At 40.8% G+C, this 20,033-nt stretch overlaps 1 protein-coding gene across 2 annotated transcripts in view; it reads right to left on the reverse strand.

The window, feature by feature from the left end:
- Positions 1-20,033, reverse strand: part of tmem132e (transmembrane protein 132E) — a 383,604-nt gene that overhangs the window by 22,044 nt on the left and 341,527 nt on the right. For both annotated transcript variants that reach the window (XM_014004040.1, XM_014004041.1), the window contains exons 6-7: positions 19,222-19,427; positions 8,183-8,462 (exon numbers count right to left, since the gene is read on the reverse strand). In XM_014004040.1, the coding sequence (XP_013859494.1) occupies positions 8,183-8,462; positions 19,222-19,427 (486 nt within the window). The remainder of the gene's footprint in view (positions 1-8,182; positions 8,463-19,221; positions 19,428-20,033) is intronic.

Below are 20,033 nucleotides of genomic sequence, written 5' to 3' on the forward strand. Positions count from 1 at the left end.
TTTTTCTGACATTAGAGGATGTATACAATGAGTAGAATCAGTTTGTGAATAAATATTGTTATTATTTACCAAGCTCCTTCAGCCCCACATGCCCTCCTGTGGCCTGAAATGTTTTTCAAAGCACTTTCAGCACCTCGGACAGCTCATTCAGCCCCGCACGCCGTCCAGCGGCCTGATACGTTTTTTCCTGCACTTTCAGCACCTCGGACAGCTCCTTCAGCCCCGCACGCCCAGAAACATTTTCTCCCAGCACTTTCAGCACCTCGGACAGCTCCTTCAGCCCCGCACGCCATCCAGCGGCCAGAAACGTTTTCTCCCAGCACTTTCAGCACCTCAGACAGCTCCTTCAGCCCCGTACGCCCTCCAGCGGCCAGAAATGGTTTCTCCCAGCACTTTCAGCACCTCGGACAGCTCCTTCAGCCCCGCACGCCCTCCAGTGACCTAAAACGGTTTTTCCTTGCACTTTCAGCACCTCGGACAGCTCCTTCAGCCCCGCACGCCCTCCAGCGGCCAGAAACGTTTTCTCCCAGCACTTTCAGCACCTCGGACAGCTCCTTCAGCCCCGCAAGCCCTCCAGCGGCCAGAAATGGTTTCTCCCAGCACTTTCAGCACCTCGGACAGCTCCTTCAGCCCCGCACGCCGTCCAGCGGCCTGAAACGTTTTCTCCCAGCACTTTCAGCACCTCGGACAGCTCCTTCAGCCCCACACGCCCTCCAATGACCTAAAACGGTTTTTGCTTACACTTTCAGCACCTTGGACAGCTCCTTCAGCCCCGCAAGCCCTCCAGCGGCCAGAAACATTTTCTCCCAGCACTTTCAGCACAGCTCCTTCAGCCCCGCACGCCCTCCAGCGGCCAGAAATGGTTTCTCCCAGCACTTTCAGCACCTCGGACAGCTCCTTCAGCCCCGTACGCCCTCCAGTGACCTAAAACGGTTTTTTCTTGCACTTTCAGCACCTCGGACAGCTCCTTCAGCCCCGCACACCCTCCAGTGACCTAAAATGGTTTTCACAGCACTTTCAGCACCTCGGACAGCTACTTCAGTCCTGCACGCCGTCCATGGCGCATGGCGTGCGGGGCTGAATTAGCTGTCTGAGGTGCTGACATTGCTGGCAGAAACCATTTTCAGGCCGCTGGATGGCGTGCGGGGCTGAAGGAGCTGTCCGAGGTGCTAAAATAGCTGGGAGAAACCGTTTCAGGCCGCTGGAGGGCGTGCGGGGCTGAAGGAGCTATCTGAGGTGCTTAAATTGCTGGGAAAAAGAGTTTCAGGCCACTGGACTGCGTGCAGGGCTGAAGGAGCTGTCCGAGTTGCTGGAAGTGCAGGAAAAAACCGTTGCAGTCCGCTAGACGGCGTGCGGGGCTGATGGTGCTGTCCGAGGTGCTGAAAGTGCAGAGACAAACTGTTTCTGGCCACTGGACGGCGTACGGGGCTGAAGGAGCTGTCCAAGGTGCTGAAAGTGCTGGGAGAAACTGTTTCAGGACACTGGAGGGCGTGCGGGGCTGAAGGAGCTGTCCGAGGTGCTGAAAGTGCTGGGAGAAACTGTTTCAGGCCACTGGAGGGCGTGCGGGGCTGAAGGAGCTGTCCGAGGTGCTGAAAGTGCTGGGAAAAAACGTTTTAGGCCTCTGGAGGGCGTGCAGGGCTGAAGGAGCTGTCTGAGGTGCTGAAAGTGCTGGGAGAAACCGTTTCAGGCTGCTTGACGGGGTGAGGGGCTGAAGGAGCTGTCCGAGGTGCTGAAAGTGCTGGGAAAAACCGTTTCTGGCCACTGGACGGGGTGAGGGGCTGAAGGAGCTGTCCGAGGTGCTGAAAGTGCTGTGAAAACCATTGTAGGCCACTGGAGGGTGTGTGGGGCTGAAGGAGCTGTCCGAGGTGCTGAAAGTGCAGGGAAAAACCGTTTCAGGCCGCTGGATGGCGTGCGGGGCTGAAGGAACTGTCCGACGTGCTGAAAGTGTAGGAAAAAAACGTTTCAGGCCACTGGATGGCGTGCGGGGCAACAGTGAAGTCACAAAATATGACAACAGTTGTCATATTTTGTGACCTGCGGCTTACACTTTTGGGGTATCATTTTCATCTTTGTGGCTATTTTCGGCCAAGTTCTGTTGTAGAAATGCAATAGCACCCCCTCTGGTCACAATATATGACAGTCACAAAATATGGAGTTACACCGGTCAGCCTTGCGTGTTTAGAGCAGAAAAAAGCCATTAGTAGACCAGCTAAAAATATGAGCTACCTTCAAACAAACCAAAATCCATCCATTTTCTGTGGTTTCACAGCGATTGGATCACAGAAACATCAGGTGTTGGAGGAAAACTCGTCCCTCTACCCAGCTCAGACTCTGGGATCACAAGGCGTTCCCATACAGAGGAGGGTAAATTCCATCAATTTGTGGGTCTGAGCAGGGGTCTCCTCTCAGAGGGATGCACCAAGAAAACCTTAAAATAGACCTGCTCAGGAGTCGCCCTCATCAGATGTCATGTTGATGAAGAGCAGCAGAAAGTCCCCTCTGAGCTCCTTCATGATGAAGCCCCTCAGCAGCCATCCTGTGGACAAACATCATTTAGCTGCTCTGTTTTGGTTATAATCCAGAGGGTTGGAATAAAATCCCAGCAGGTCGAGATTGATTTCTTAAATGTTGCAGATGTACTGATAGAGAATATAACTGAGAGGTTTAGAGCGAGACCTGAAGGACACTGTCTGATCTGCACGTCTCTCTGAGTTCAGCTCCGAGCAGAGCTCCGAGGTGAATTTGTCATTGGAGCTGCAGGCGCTGAAGGTGAAGTGAAGCGGTCACTTTTTACATGATCTTAAACACGTCTGTCACTGCGTGAAGCCGAGCGTGGCCTCACATCTGCTGCCTCCGAGCCGAGCATATCTCACAGACATTTAAACCCAACAGAAGATCGATTATGACCAGCTGAGACTCTTCTCATGTCCAGGACTCGCTCATGCAGCTGCAGCACGTTTTGCTTCTTTTTGTCCTGTGTTTGTCTCTGTAACCTTACATGTGAGAAGTCTTGAAATGCATCAGAATGTGAGCCAAAATGTGTCTGTGGGAGCAATGCTTTCATTTGATTTTACTGTGAAAACAGTTATATCAAAACAACATGAAATCTACGGAGGTCCAAAAGTGACATCATTAAAAATAAAAGCAGAAATATATAAATGGACCAAGTAAGTAAATAAGAACATAAATACATNCGGTTTATTACTCCAAATATTATTTTTATTGACTAAGAAATGAAGACAGTTTCTCCTGAGTCTAACACTCAGCTGAATAATGGTGGGCGATACCTTACAAAAATGATTCATCAGTTTTACTAAGCTTCCATATATTTGTCATTAAAACTGATAAATGCATCATTCTTCAGTGAAACAGAATGCAGCTTAAACAAAACTTTTTTAAACTTGAAGAAAAGTGCACGGTCAGCAGAGGCAGCAGCTGCAGAACGGACCTCCTGCCGGCAGTTGGAGTTTTGCAGCAGAAAAAAGGTTCTGCACAGTTTCCCTGAGAACAAACTACGTTCTGTGGACACTTTGTATAAAACAGATCAAAGTTTACTCAGAGAGAGGATTAACAAAACTGAACGAGGAGAACATACTGTAAAATACTGATGCTGTGAGTCATAAAATAAAAACTTGACTGCTTTTATTCCCCACAGAGGCGAAAATCTGAATCTTTTTAAGTGTATCTAATATTATACAAATGTTAAATTATTTAGTTTTCATTTAGATGGTAAAATAATCAAATTCAATGCATATTTATTTATTTCAAATGCAAATAAATCTGTGGCTCAGTTTATTTTGGTTCTGCCCCTCATGTTTGCAGATATTAACTGAATAATCTCAGATTTAAATAGTGAATTGAGCCCAAGTCCGGATTTTTACTTCCAGAAGCATCAAATGTTCAATAATCCTCTGGCTCAAACCTACAATCTCCCAGCAGGTTTGATGGATCCTCTGAGCTGAACTGAGGATGAAGAGCTACAGTTTTTAAACCAGCTACAATTCCTTGTTTATTTATTTATTTATGAATATTTTCCCTGTATAAATACACTGAGGTCACTTCAGGTCATTCAGAAATGTTCTCTTTAGAATCTCATCAGACATTTGCTCCATTTTTTGTCTTCCTCGGCTACTTTTAGAGTTTAGCTACTATTCTAAGTTTAACTTTCAGCATGTTACTGCTATTAGCTAATGTTATTATATATAGCTAATGTTGTTGCTAATGTTAGCCAGCTGTTTTGCTAATGTTTGCCAGATTAAAATAACATTTAACTTTTAGTTTGGATTCTCCTTTCAATTAGCATTTAGCTCATTTAGATTTTAACCTCTCATTATTTTTTAAATTTTCTTAGCATTTTCCTAATTTTAATTGGAATTTAGCCACTTTTAACTTTTATTCAGTTCATGTTAGCTCAGTTTCAGCTTAGTCAGTTCAATAATTTATTTAGTTTTCACACATCTGAGCTGAAACAGTTGATTCCTGCAGGGATGTAAATAATCATGAAATCTTCGACAAATAAATGTGAATCAAAAGAATGTTTGTAATGCTGCCCTTCCTTTATTCAAAACCTTTTTAAATGAACTCCTGAGCTGCTGAGACAACAGGATTCAGTCTGACTGAAACGTTTGGTTTGTTCACAGAAAATCATTAATTCAGTTTGACTGTTTTCTGTGAAACAACTTGAGTTCTGTAAGCAATCCCTCATTCATACTGAATGAGCAGAGAGAGCAGCTTTATTTCCCTCTTGGTGTTTTATTATTGGACTTTTTTTTCCATCAGGGATTTTTTTAAAAGTTGCTTCACACGTTTTCAGTCATTCATTAACGCCTGCAGGGACGGAGCTGTGGGTGTCGGAGGTGAAGTTTTGCAGCAGCTGGAGCTTTATTTTCCCGTCATCGGCCACCGATCATTTCACTTATACCTAATAAATTAAAGTCCTGCTGGGAGCTCTGACTTACGGCTGAATTAATGTGAAATGACATCCACCTGTAAATCCACAGAGACTGGGTTTAGTTTTATTTGCAGTATTATCTATGACGCTTCACAAACGACTGCTTGTTGGTTTTATTTCAAGACTTTTTGATGCCATTAGCAGGTAAATGCTTCACTGATCAACAACCAAAACTTTATTAGATAGTTTTGCACAAAACCTCTGTTGGAGTGTAGAGTTGGTTTGAAATTCACAGTTGCAGTAAAATGTCAAATTAGCTGCTATAACACTCTATTATTGCTTTGACTGGTTTCTCCTTTAAAATAAAACTTGACAACTAGGTTTTGATACAAACTTTGGATTAAAATATACGTTACACCAAAATTAATCACAAAACCTAAGAAGGACATAATAGAGTCTGCATAATTACTCTGAACTCTGACAACTGTTATTAATTTGTTATGCTGTTATGGCCTGAGGCCATTTTGTTTTGCATTGAGCTGTGCTTTTATTTGCTGTGACAGCTCTGATTGGCTGGCCTATCCAGGCTCCTCCTGATGCAAACCTCTCATTGGTAATTTGTACTTATGAAGTACCCTCTTTTTGTTTAAATTTTGTTTGTTTATTTTTGGTAAATGGCCACAATAAACCACGTTTCATCTTTAAACCAATTTCCATCTGGTTTTAATATTACCTCCTCTTTTCCTGACTGAGCCGGGTTGTGAGATTAATGGGGGCTCGTCCGGGATTTGAACCCAAGATCTATCGCACCCTAAGCAAGAATCATACTCCTAGATGATGATGATGAAACAGCAGAATGTGATAATAAAAACTGACACCTCAGGGTTTCTGTCCTAAAGAAAAAATATGATCATGACTGTTTGTCCCATAGCAGGCAGGATGCCATTCAGATCCATGCTTTCCAAATGAAGGAAAATATATCAATTAAAAAAAACACCCAGATCAATTTCAGCACATTTTTCCTTGAAAAAACAGAATAAATCAGGATATTTAATATTTGTAAACATGCTCAAAGATGAACAACAAGAAGGAAAACACGAGCTAAAAATTCATTAAAAAACATTTATAGTCTGGATAACTCCAACCTGTTTTTGTCGCCAAACCGGCTCCCAAATTTCGGGTGCAAAAAATACCTTTGTAATGCAATATTTCTCAACACATTGTTTAGGCAATTTATTCTTTTAAATGGAGTGAAGGTGGCAAGTGTCTGTAAACTGATGCGTAATTATTTATTTACCCTTCAGCCCAGTCCAAACAATCTATTGCTCATTTAAGGTGATGGATTAGCCGCACATCTTTTCTCCCTGTTTTGCCTTGATCAAACACATCCATCAGGCAACAATTCTTCCTCTTGACAGGCTAAAACTGTGATCTCTCACTGTGATCAAAACTCTCTCCAACCGTTACCTCTATCTGTCCCCATAAATGACCGGCGAAGTGGCGGTAAATCACAGGCCGGGCAGATTAACTCCAGCTCCTTTAAAAGGACCTCTGAACCTTCCTTCGGCTGACGTATCTGCATGCACTTTATGTCAGGAGGATTGTAGAGCATAACAGCAGCATACACTTCCAGAAAATATGTTCCTATTTTACAATAAATACAGAAGAGATATAAAAAGGGAAGAAAAATCAAATTATTCTTTGTCTAAATTAAGTTTGGAGAAAGATTTAGCTCTTCTGTCATGTGTAGCGTCATTCCTAATTTTAGCTGCAGCCTCAAATAACACAAGTTAGTTGCTAAGATTAGGAAACATGGGAAAAGAAAAAAAAACAGCAATCAAACAAGGGTTGTAAGAAAGGAAAATAAAAGAAAACAAGGTTGAATACTATAATTACCTCCTGAATTATGTGTTGCAACCATCCATCACAGCTTATCGACTGTCTGGGTTTAACTCTAGTCCTCAGTCTCTCAGTAACAAGGGTTATCACAGACGTTTAGTTTCTCACTTTCTAAAGTTGAATAAAATATTTGCCACTTTGGTCACTTTGGTTAAAGGTCACCAGTAAATTTAGCAACTGTCTTTTTAAAAATTGAGCTTTTAATTGGATGAACTTGCAGAAATATGATATTTAGAAGATGAATTTAGTTTTTGCTGTTTCCCAACGTGAGTCATTATTAGATTTAGTCTACCCGGTGTCGAGGTGATTGACAAACTATCTGGAGCTGCAGACCTCGTATTATACGCTGAGCCAGATGAAAGCTTTCAAAAGCCTCAAAGCTACAATTATTTGGTTTCAGGTTGGGTCAAACATTTAGGATCCAAAGAAGCTTTAAATGTCTGTTGACTTGTGTCTACGCAGGTGAGTAGTGAGTTGTGCTATTTTAACAATGCTACCTCTAACACTAACAATGAGTTAACCCCTGTGATTTCTATGTGCTTGGATCTACTTATAAATAATTTATTTAGCTTCTGTAAACCCAAATTCGAGTAACTAAAATAAAATATCTGCAATAGAATTTAAATGATAAGATCCTCACCTGTTAGAAAGTGCTCGCTGCAAACGCTTGCATTGTTTCCACACCTCCTGTTTTTAGCCGTAGATTGTTGACCCACTTTTGTCATTTTTTTCTGATAAAATACTTACGGAACAAGAAAAAAAAATTCTCCCGATTGGAGCGGTTGAAACAGTCGTATATGGCACAGAATGTAGGCATTTTGACGCTGAATCAACAGAAGGAAATGGGGAACTGACTGAAAATTGTACCTAAATATCTAACATTAGGGTCAAATTTACACTCTGTAACGACCCCACTATGCTCTCCCCAACCAGCCCGTTGATACTGCTGCACTTTTAGTTCCTGTCAAGTCCTGTGTTCATGAAATTCGCCAAAGCCATGTGAAGACACATGACAGGAGATCACAGTATCATGCTTAAGAAAGACTGGTCACATTCAAGGTCATAGCTTAAACACGAGACCAACACGGGGAAGGATATTTTGAGATGGATCAACTTTGTGATGATTTAAACAGGTAGAGAATCAATAATAATCTTTATTTAGTTTAACAAATGTAGCACAGTGTGATGTGACAGACTTTACGTCTGCAAATAAATATTCAAGTTTGAGAATTGGACATCTTTCTAACAATTGGTGACCCGACGTAATGTAAATTCTTGACAACCATGTAAGTTACAAGTTAAAAGGTAGGTTTTGTAAATGTGGGTGTTTATAAGTTTTAGGTTTGTTGTTTTCATCTCTACAACTGAACCTTAATTTTTTTATCCTCCTACCTTCAGCGCCGTGGATCCCAGTTCCAGGCCCACCAGAATCGTCCTGTCGACCAGCTCTGCAACCTTGGGGTCRGCCACCTTCAGGGAGTCCTGGACGAGGTCCGTCACGTCCACCTGCCAGTCTGGTCCCAGCATGGTGATGACCTGATCGGTGCCCTCTGTGGACGTGGTGTGGAACTGGGTCAGCACCTTGACCTGGGCCCGCTGGTACTGGAGGGCGCAGCCGCGACTCATTCGGCGCTCATCGTCTTCGTCGTCTGCATCGCTGTCTCTGGTGCTCCTTAGTCAAAGAAAAAATAAAATAAAATGATTTAAAATACAAATCTGATAAATAATCCCACTCTGTGACATGATGTTAGATTTGCAGTCAAGCTGTCTGTTCTTCAGGGGTTTCCACTAAAGTTATAATTTAACATGATAATATTGAAAAACTCTTGGCACCACTCAGAAGAAATCAATCACAGTTTCTGTTTCGGTGGAGACGGAAGAAAAATCTCTTCAAGCCAGGAAAGAATCAACGATAATTGCCGTAAAGCGGAGTTCTGGACTGGTGCCCATCTAAAATCACAGGAGCCTCGGGCATCGGGGTCAAGCACGCCAGGTGCATCCTCCAGCAAGCACAATCTGCTCTGAATTGAAACGTATGAGTCTCCCACCTTCCCTAAACAGGCTTGACAATCTGCCAGCTCTTAAATATGTTTCTGCATCTAATTTTTGTTTTGATTGAACTGAAGGACTGAAAGTTCAGGAGCAGCAGAAACACTTTAAGGCTGAGATGTCCCACTTTTAATTAAAAGAACAAATATGAGGCTAAAGGACAAAAAGCACTGATCTGCAGACGTGGAGACACTTGGGACAGTGAGACATCGCAGATGTGATGAATATTAACACAGCAAGCAACTGTATAAAAAGACATTTTGTGGATTAATTTAAAACTTGTGTCAAACTTAAGGCCCACGGGGCAAAGATGGTCCACGAGAGCTTCAAAGATTGTATTATTGTTATAAAATAAACCATAAACTGCATCTCTCATAATGCATGTTGATTATTTCACCCATGCAATGACCGCATCCGACCACTAGGTGGAGCTACACAGTGTTCAAGCAGCTGGAATCCTCCGCGTAAAATCTTCGTTTTGCTGCATTTTTGATGACTACTTTAGCTGCGGCCCMGCAGTACTGGCAAATGGGAATTTCCCACTTACAAGCTGCTCATTTAAACCGAAAGCGGGAGAGTTCAGAATTCAAGATGGCAGCTAATCACCACAACAAAACAGTGAGTAAAACTCTCTTACTTTTACTTTTAATAGCGTTTCTGTTTTATTTATTTCACATTTAATCTGTTGTACATGTAATACTTTCCAGTGTTTATAAGAGAATGTGTTAAAACACTGTTTCTATGCAGGACAGACCAGGTAGAGCTCAGTGTTTCTTAGCAGTGCTCAGCTGCATCAACTAGATAAGAAATGTTACATTCCGTGTTTAGTTGAAGTTTYTTCAACCATGATGCTCATGTCGTCATCGGTGAAAATGAATTTGATGTTGTTGATTTAAAGGGACTGAAAAACTTAAAATGCGTAGCGTTTACTTTAAAACACCACCAAGATTAGTTCAAGCGGAAACTGATGAGAATAAAAAACTATTTTCTGTAAATTTTACTTCAAAGGAAGACAAAAGAAATATGATGCAGGAAAATGGTCCTCCTTCACAAGAAAAGCACAATCATATAATTACAGTGGCCTTTTGTTTAAAAACAAGTTTTGAAAGTAATTTGATCCTTTTTACCAAAACCCCCTCATCACCAGGTTTATTCAGCCTGAAGATTTATGAAAAACAAATGATCATAACAGACTGAACAAATAAAAACTGAAATGATGGAGGAGTAAAATCTAAATGACAAAAGGGGAAAGCTTTTTTTTTTAAAAAAAGTAAAATTTGACAATGAATTGTGAAACAACATCCTGATTTCTGCCGCGAAGCTCTTTTTCTACTTCAGCTCATGTCTTTGTTCTGACGGCTCACATTGCGGCCTCTGCAGCTTCAGGATGGCAGCTTGCTGTTTTATTTAGAAGGTTAACAAGTTAAGTAAAACTAAAACTGCACACTCAGCTTCTTGTTCATTTAAAGGCAGAAAACAACCTCAACAGGACTYGCACCGAGAGTTTACCAACTCGGCTCAGGTCAGTCGAAGTTTACTTTCCAGAGTGGGCACCTGGAAATAAGGATTTTTTTTCCTCCTCAGGAAGAATATTGTCCGGTCTCGTTAGAGTCTCTGCTACAAGCTGAAGCTTCAGTGCACACAGGCTGCCCACCCGATTACACTTTTCTTCTTTTTTAGAGCATGTTACAGGATAACGCAGCCAGTGAGCAATTCTGCTGCACCGCAGCAAAGGCCCACTGCAGGCCAGGAGCCGCCGCAGACCCCGGTTCAGAACGTGTCACTTTGTGGAAGAGAGGGAGCACAGGATGGAAAGATAAAAACAGAAAGGAAGAGAGGAGATTCAAGGAGGTCAGAGGAGAAAAGGAGTAAAGTCAAGACAAAGATAAACCGTTGAGCAATGGAGCGGAGTAAAAAAACAATAATTCAATTTAATAAAGCAAATAATCATTAAGATTAGATGTTACTAGAGCCAGGTTGGGTCAACAAACAAGTGATTACATCGTCTGAAGGACCTTCCTTTCTATCTTATGTCGGAGATTATTTACAGTWTTTGTGAGGTCTTTGTAAACATCATCTAATTCACTCGCAGCACATCATAATGACTGTAAATAACCAGAACCAAGGTGAACCCAAACACAGCCTGAAACTGCACATCRGAGCTGTTCACAGTGCAGAATTTACTCAAACATGGAAAAACCTGAGACTGTTTGTCCCATTTCAGCCTAAAAAAAAAACAAAACAAAACCCTCCCCACTTTTTTTTTTACATTCTTACAGATAGTCGTGTCACAATTTGTTCATGCGGTGTAAAAAAAACATGTCACAGTCTTATTTATCTAGGGCCAGGTCTAGACAATTTGAGGCCCTAGGTAAAATTTCAGGTGGTCTTGTGCAGTTTTCTAAATCTCACTTTTGATTTACACACRTTCACGTACCAAGTTAAATAGTTTTGTCTTTGGTGGTTTTTTTTTTCATCTTTATAAACCAGGTTGTCCAATTAACATAGAACAATAGAATTAATATGAAACAGAAAACCAGAAGTCTACCTCATGCTCGCCAAAATCTGCTGACATCATGAGGAACACCTGTTCATGTTAATCAGCAACTGTGGAGTGAAGCAGTTCTAGGGGTTCCAGCAGTTTACTCCTGTAGAAAATCTTGTAAATCATCCACATAAAACAACCATTCAAAGAGAATTCTGCTAAATTCATGGGATTACTATAACAAAAATAAAATCAATCAATCAATTTTTATTTATATAGCACTTTACACCATGACTACTGAACCAAAGTGTAGTTCCATTAGTTCAGTAAAAAAAGTACACTCATATGTAGATTACTGTGTGTTTTGTTCTTTGTTTTAACCTCACATTGTTATGCGTTATAGGTGATGTTTATRTTATTCTCTGCTCTTTGTTTTGTGTGATGCTTCTTGTTCTTACCTGCCTTAGGACAACAGATGAAAACTAACTGTTGTGCTCACTCCGGCATATTTACATTGATGCTTACTGCTGACATGTTGATTAATATGCATTGTCCTAATCAAAAAAACAAAAACAAAAAACAAAACCTTAGCTAGAAGTTGGTGTTGAAAACAGCTGCTTCTAACGAGCCGAAGTCTATATTTTACGAAGGTATTTTTTACATTTACACACTGCACACCAGTAGTTGAGTGGAACATAGATGGTCCAGTAAACCTTTATCAAAACAGAACAAACCCACACCAAATTACTGGTGAATCCTCAGTCTACTGGCTCCAACCCCACCTTCTTCAGGTCCACAGACTTAATGGAGCTGATTCACCCACTTCGGATGTTATCATCCATGAAATGGGTGTTATTAGACGTTATAAGTCCCCTAGAATGGCTTCAGAATGTCCCGCCTGTGCCGGTTAGCAGGTTCCCCGCCCCACAGAAAGGCTTCAGATTGTCATCTGGTTAATATGAGGTACAAAACCACTATCTGGTTAACATGAGGCATAAAAAAACGATTAATATGAGGCTTAAATCCACTAAGGTTAACTTTAGAGCAAATGACATGGTTAGTGCTAAAGACACCGCCCTCCAACGGTTGTATGTTGTGGCCTTCCAATAGGGCAATGGGTAGAGTGTTGGACCAGAGAGCGGGAGACCAGGGTTTGACACGGACACAAAAAATTTATTACAATATCTTTTGGTTATTTACACATTCATTGTCGTTGATACATTAACCCACTAGGGGGCACTGTCGGGACAGTCTGAAGCCTAGAAGGCAAAGTAGGGACCCTCTGAAGCCATTGTATGGAACTGATAAYGCCTAATAACATCCATTTAACATCAGAATCCCCTGGCTGATTCATAAGCATCTTTAGATCTTAACGTTTGCAGTCAGTTCTTGTGTTGAACAATAAAACACTTGATAAAACGTTTGTTTCCAAAATATGAAAAGGCAGACTGGATAGTTCAAGTGAATTTCCCCTCTTCTTAGTTTGTTTCTTCAAAGCCTGCATCGCTCCAATCCTTCCAGACAATTTGCTCTGCATATAATGTCCTCTCTCCCTTCATGACAACAGTAATCAAGGACCCCTTGTGAGACATTTTGGCTTGCGATGATTGCCAGGCAGCTAGTTCAGAGGAATCCCTACCACCACAGGTAAAACRTTCCTCTCTTGCATGCTGTCATTTCATTTTACTGGGAGAGTATTATAYGCTTTAGTTTTCGGAGGATTTCCTTGCCGCATAGAGAAGCTGCACCTAAAGGCAGCTCATCATTCTTAATGGTGCCACATACGGACTGCCGATGGTGATTTGAATGGCCTTCCCACAGAAAATCTGTGTTTTCAGTGATATTCTGCCAGCAACATTCATTTTATGTAACACTGCATGTTTTGTTTTCCAGCTGCCGGATGCAGACAACTTGTTACACATTCAGACGCAAACTGCTCCATGTTTTTAACCCTGAAATGGAATTGCCAATTTAATGAGTAAATATTTAAGAGCTGTTGAGCTGAACATATGCAGCATTGCACCCAAAGCTTGGAGGAAAAACATGCCATTTTACAGGAAGCAGATCAATTCCCGCTTATGTTTGCATTTCTTGATTGATGGAGTCAGTTGCATAAGTTTAGTTCTTTTGAACAGCCCACATCTCATTTCCTGTTTAATGTAATTTTTGCATGAATCATCATGAATGGGGGAATTAAAAGATGCCCATATTTATCCACATTTACCATACAGGCAGAGGGACTTTCTAGTTGTKCCATACATTAAATGTAAATGTGCACAAACCTGCATCACAAGATCATTTTCATGGTGCTGAGTTTGGCTGGTTGCCGTGGTTACGTGGATCTCCCCCATGATTCTTAGTGCCCTACAGGATTTTTCATCCTTGCTAATCTAAAAGTGAAGCTTGWCAGTTTATTCTGGACCCTGCAGAGATTTGGGTTTTTTGTCATTTCGTGGCAATGAAGAGGCTTATGGTACCAACACAGCTAGTTTTCTTTGATACTGGACAGGTAACTAGACCAGGTTAGACTGACAAATGCAGGATGGATGGATGAATAGATGATGGATAGATGGGTGGATGATGGACGGATGTATGTACGGATGTATGTATGTATGGATGGATAGATGGATGGATGGATGGATGAATGGATGATGATGAATGGATGGATGGATGATGGATGATGGATGGATGGATGGTGGATGATAGACGGATGTATGTACGGATGTATGTTTGTATGGATGGATAGATGGATGGCTGCATGGATGATGATGAATGGATGGATGGATGATGGATGATGGATGATGGATGATGGATGAATGGATGATGGATGGATGGATGATGGATGATGGATGGATGATGGATGGATGGATGTGAAGAAATTTATAGTTATTACAGTTTAGTACTGATGTTAGAAGCACAACACCGCAGTCTTAGGTTTTCCTTTACATAATGTTGACAATGTTTAATCTATTATGTTTTGATTGATAATAGATCAGTTACATGTCCAAAATATCTATAACAACCCATAATTAACCGTTATGAGAACATTAGATGAGAATTTTGTCTGAATGCCTGTGATTCTAATTCAGTAGGGGGCGAACGCAGGCATTGAAGAACATGTATAAWTTGATGAACTTCCTGGTTTTTCGCGARTGTGGTTTCCTGTCAGCTCAAGTGGCAATAAACCTCACTCAGATCCAGAATTCTGGTGTTGTATGGTTTGATCCCTTCTACAAATCATTTTATTTAACAATGGTGGTTTTAATATTGACTTCAGTTTACTGAACATGAATTTTCTTACAGTCGGATGGATGATGGATGGATGTTGGATGATGGATGGATGGATTATGGATGAATGATGGATGGATGATGGATGGATGGATGGATGATGAATGATGGATGGATGGATGGTGGATAATGGATGGATGGATGATGGATGGATGGATGATGGATGGATGGATGGATGGATGGATGATGGATGGATGATGGATTGATGGATGGATGGATGATGGATGGATGGATGGATGGATGGATAATGGATGATGTATGGATGATGGATGGATGGATGATGGATGGATGGATAATGGATGATGGATGGATGATGGATGGATGAAGGTACCATTCAACATAAAGTGACCTCACAGGTCTGTTAAAGCCATGAAACAGTACAAATCCTCCTCCTGGGTTTTACTTTAAAGGCTGATTATTTCAAAGAAAGGCATATTAAAGTCACATGAATATCAAAATAATAAAACATTTATTTCTCATTACAGCCTGGTAGGGATGTTTGGAAAAAACGAGTCTTCCAAGCACTCAGGCTCATTTGAATTTGCTTCCTCCTCCGGAGTGCTTCGTAAACACGTCATTTGTATGCAGCTTGGGCAGAAGTGGAATTGGACCACGGTGATGTTCTCCACCAGGGACGACAGCGGCCACCCTGTGAGTGTTAATGTCCTTATTAAACATTTGTTGTGAGGCTGTTTGCTCCTGCTCGGTGCCAGAGACGAGAATACTGAAATATTTTAATGAACAAAGGTTCCTTAACCCAAGACCCCATTCTATATTGAAGTCATGGCTCCAACAACCTTAATCTCTCTTTAGGCACATTTTTTCACCTCCATGGGTGTTTTACTTGAAAGAATTTAAACAATATGTGCATGTTTACAGATTTGAAGTAAAAGAAAGCAGTTTTATGACTGCATCAACTGTGTAGGAGTTTTAAGAAGCAAACAGTAAGACATGTTTGACCTTAGATATTATTTCATACACCAGGAAACACACAGTTATTTCCTTGTTACTGCAGTCTGAAAAGCTCATTATGTTTCTAAAAGTGCTGCAAACATTCCCTCCTGAAAAGCTTTCTCTGTTTTTAACTCACTGCCAAATAAATGTGTGTCTTGGCCTTGTTGTATGAAGCGGGTTACGACGGGTTTGACACGTGCACCGCAGCCTTGTAGCTCAATTTGCACTTGAGAGCTTCATTTTGCGGGAAGCGTTTTTGCTTTACACCTGAGGCAGAGCGTCTAATTGGACCAAAACAAGCAACTACCCGTAAAAAATCCTGGATTAGACTAATGTGGGAGACGGCACGGCTCCTCGCACTTTAGATAATGAGCGTGTGGTAATCGTGTACGAAAATAAAAACTCCAAAATACATTCGGAACTGAACCGAACGCGCTCTGGCTCTGCTCAGTTCACTGGGGGGGTTAGATAAGAAAAGAAAAAAAAAGCAGATAGGTTACAGACTTATCTGGTGAAAAGAAGGCTTTGCTTTAGTTTTAAACGTTGACGTCTTATTTTTGATAAAAAAGGACAGAAGCTGAAAAATGTAAAAACCTAAATCACACGAACTGAACTCTCACAACACTCTCCCTCCCCTCCCTCCTGAGGGTCACGGTGGTCTTTGTTTGGTTGACGGTCTAAGTTCTGATCCAAGCACTTCTCCCTGGATGCACCGCTGCCTCTAATGTTACTGTTTAAGTGTTGCTGATGCTGCAAGAAGAGAGATTATCCAATCAAATGAGATGAGATGCAAACCACAGTTCACTCTGTGCACAAACGCCTTGTTTCACGTGCAAAAGCTTTAGCTGAAAATTAAACGCCAGTCATAATCACTCAGGCCTCATTGATTGGCTGATGTTACAGATTTCTACATGCAGCACTTTGTAAAGATGAAGAACATTGAAACGGCAAAAATAAATAAATATAAAAGAAGTTAGCTTCTTGGAAATATTGTAAATACACGATGCAAGATCATATTTTCTTCCTGTTTTTGGCACGTATCTCCTGCAATTCTTGTGCTTTTTTAAAATTTCATTTATCAAAACATTCAGCTCCTTCACGACATTCTGGCTACAACTTTTGATATTTCTGCTATTTATACTTTTTTAACTATTTCACTTTTTTGGCCACATGTTTCCAATTTAAAATGAAAGAAGTTGTTTAAAACATCCTTAAAATTGTTCAAAAATGTTTATAAATCTTTACAAATTTACACTTTTTGTTCTGGTTCTCCTCTTTTTAACTTCCTACTGCTATTTCAGCTTTATGTGCTAATTTTAGCTTTTTCTGCTATTTTAGCTATAATTCTGCATTTTTCTGCAATTTTTTAATTTTTTGCACCTTTTTCCTGCTAATTTGAGCTATTTATGCATCATAAAGCTGCTTTCAGCTATTTTAATATAGAATATATTGATACCTTTAGCTAGTTTTTAAGCAAATTTGAGCTATCTTTCTGCTCCTTTCAGCTATTTTTTTACTAAGTTAATATTTTTATGCTTCTGTCAGCTTTTTAAATTGAACTTGAATTACAAAAACATTTTCAGCTTTTCCAGCAGCTTTCAGTTGAAGTTTTCAGCAATAAGTATTTCGTACTTTTCCCAGGAAATGCAATTTCTCTAGTTATTACTTTTGATCGATACTTTCAGTAATAATCTTTTACCTGATTGTTTATTTAAAGGTTTGTTAATAATCTTTAACACAAAAAAAAACACTCTTTCCTTTCTTGTAGCTATCCCTGCAGCTCTGTTAGTCATTTCTATTTTTTCCCCCCACAAAATCAAAATACCTCCATCTTTAATATCCACATCACCGCCCTCGACCAATCATCTTTTGTCTTGTTTTTTCTGCAGGAATGAGCTGAAAGTCCTCATTCTTTAGATTTCAAAATATTGTGTCACTGAGCTTTTCAGACTGCCTTTCATGCAACACTCCTCTTCCTCCTCTTCATCCATCTTTTCCAGGTCATCTCAACCCTCTCAGCCTTTTCCTGCTGTGSCACCACCAGCTGAGATGCTCTCTTCGCTCCTCACGAGGGTACACRCAATTATAGCTGTAATTTTATTTTTTTACTTTCCMCCTGTTTTCCTTTTTCTCCTCTCAGGTATTCATATTCCCATTCTTTTGCATTTGTTAGCTGTCCTCTCATCCCTGAGCTGATTGGAGCAGAACCATCCTTCCTGAGTTCAGCTGAAGAGAGAGTTTATCCTCTCGACTGTCTCCTCTCATATCGGAGAAAGTGAAGAATGAACACAGTTTCTGCTGACTGACTGTAAATAACAGGATTGTGAGACTGAACTGGATTCATTAATGAAAATAAAAACTAWATACTGCCAACAGTTTTACAAYAGACCCCATATTTGAGGAGGGGGCTCCATCTAAAAAGGGGGTGCAACATTTTTTCTTTACACTAWGTCACGAAAATAGAACTAAAGAATTGCATGAATGCTAATTGATATTTGCAGAAAAAAAGAAATTATGTGCAAAAAAACTGCAATTTGTTGTAAATAGCCTAAAAAGGCTAAAATGCTAAAATGTAACTGAAAAGCTGAATCAGAAGCCAGAAGCACATCCTTGCTGAATGAAAGAATTCGCTAAAATGATCACAAAAAGGTGAATTTAGCTGAAAAAGTCTAACATTAGCTAAAAAATAGCTTAAATTGCAGAAACCAGCTGAAAGAAGCATAAAAGGATAAAATTAGAAAGAATCTGACAGAAGCACAAGTTTTTCTTAAGAAAAATAACCAAAAAGAGCAGAAAAATAGCTAAAAAAAATGCTGGAATAAAAACTAACATTAGCAAAAAAAAAAAAAAGAAGCTGAAGGAAGCTAAATTTAGCACAAAGGACCTAAAAACAGCAAAACCAGAACAAAAAGTGTAAATTACAGGTAGAGTTGAACTATTTTGAACGATTTTAAGGTTGTTGAAATATTTTTCAATGGAAAAAAATGGCTGAAAAAACAAAAGTCAGGGCTKGAATGTTCTGAAGAAGCTGAAGGTTTTGATGCATGAATTGTTGATGCCAGATTATCTGTGGATTAACTTTACTCCTTGGTAGTTTGAGAATTTAAGATTCTTTAAGAGCTGATGGTTCCATGTTACATTTCTGTATTTGAAATTAATTTGACTATTTTTTTATTGTTTGTGTGTCTTTGTTGTTGTTTTATCTGCTCATTTGGCTGAATTATGAAGCACRTTGTTCAGCTTCTGTTTTATGTCCTACAGAAATAACCTGACATTGTTTTTTGTAGATCAAACTTTTCTTCAAGCCACAACATTGTGATCTCAAGCCTGTTTTCTTGGTGAACCTTTACTCTTTGCCTACACCCCGTCTGGTTTTTGTGATCTCAGATTTAATGGTCTTGACCCAAGCCTGAGTCCCGACCCCTCTCTGCCAGTAGATGCCCTGTTAACAGACCCAGGACCGTCTCTTCCCCCATCGCCCCAGAATCTCTCACATCTGCATTCGGTCCTTCACCGAGACGCTGCAGAGGTTTCTSTTCATTCTGKTTGCTGTTTCTGAACAGCTGTAGAACAGTCGGTGATGTTTTAACTGATGAGAACGAAGCCTGAAGCTGAAGAGGCAGGAAGCTGTGCAGTCTGTGTGGCTGAGACTCACCTGCGGTCAGGCAGGATGGGGACCCTCCAGCCTTTGATGAAGCTCAGGCTGTTGTCGGTGAGCTCCACCTTCAGGGGCAGTTTGGGCACCCAGACGGTCAGCTCCAGCGGCGCGCTCAGGTGCTCGTAGCTGAAGATGACCCTGGCGTTCATGGAGCCCCGCGTCTCTTTCCCRTTCACAAACACGTAGTCGCAGTTCATGGAAACCTGGAAGAGATCACGGTCAGGCGTCAGAGACCGTCTGATAACGATGGCAGCACAGAATCTGGGATGATGTATGACTCAACAGCTGGAAAGGCTGAAAAACAGATATTTGCTTCACCTTAAAGTAACAGAATGACTGCAGATATCTCTCTTTGATACAGCTACAGAATAGAGAAAAAGCAGCTGTTTATCTTTAAAAAGCAGACTGTAACTTTGTGTTTGTGGCTCCGGAGTTTGAAGTTTTTATTTATTTATCTTCCATCCAGGTGATTTTTTCAGCCCTGAGACGAAGCATGGAACAAATCAGTGAAACTCAGCTCTTGTGTTGGGGTCAGAATAAAAACCTGCCGGATTTTCAGCCTCGGCAGAACAAAGCTGAGAACAACTGCTGTAAACAAACAAACAAACAAAAAAAAGCTCAGTGGCTGCGGCTCTTTAATCCCATTTGCATCCTTTATGCAGTCAAATTAGAGCTTCTCTGTAACCCGGTGTTTGTCGAGCTCGTGCAGAACAGATCGAGCATTTAAACCACCGTCACCTCTCCTGTAATGATCTGGCAGCTAATCTGGCAGGAAAAAGCTTTTAGGCAAACATGTCACTCCTCTGACA

Source organism: Austrofundulus limnaeus, unplaced genomic scaffold, assembly GCF_001266775.1.
Source record: "Austrofundulus limnaeus strain Quisiro unplaced genomic scaffold, Austrofundulus_limnaeus-1.0 Scaffold21, whole genome shotgun sequence".
Lineage (NCBI taxonomy): Eukaryota > Metazoa > Chordata > Actinopteri > Cyprinodontiformes > Rivulidae > Austrofundulus > Austrofundulus limnaeus.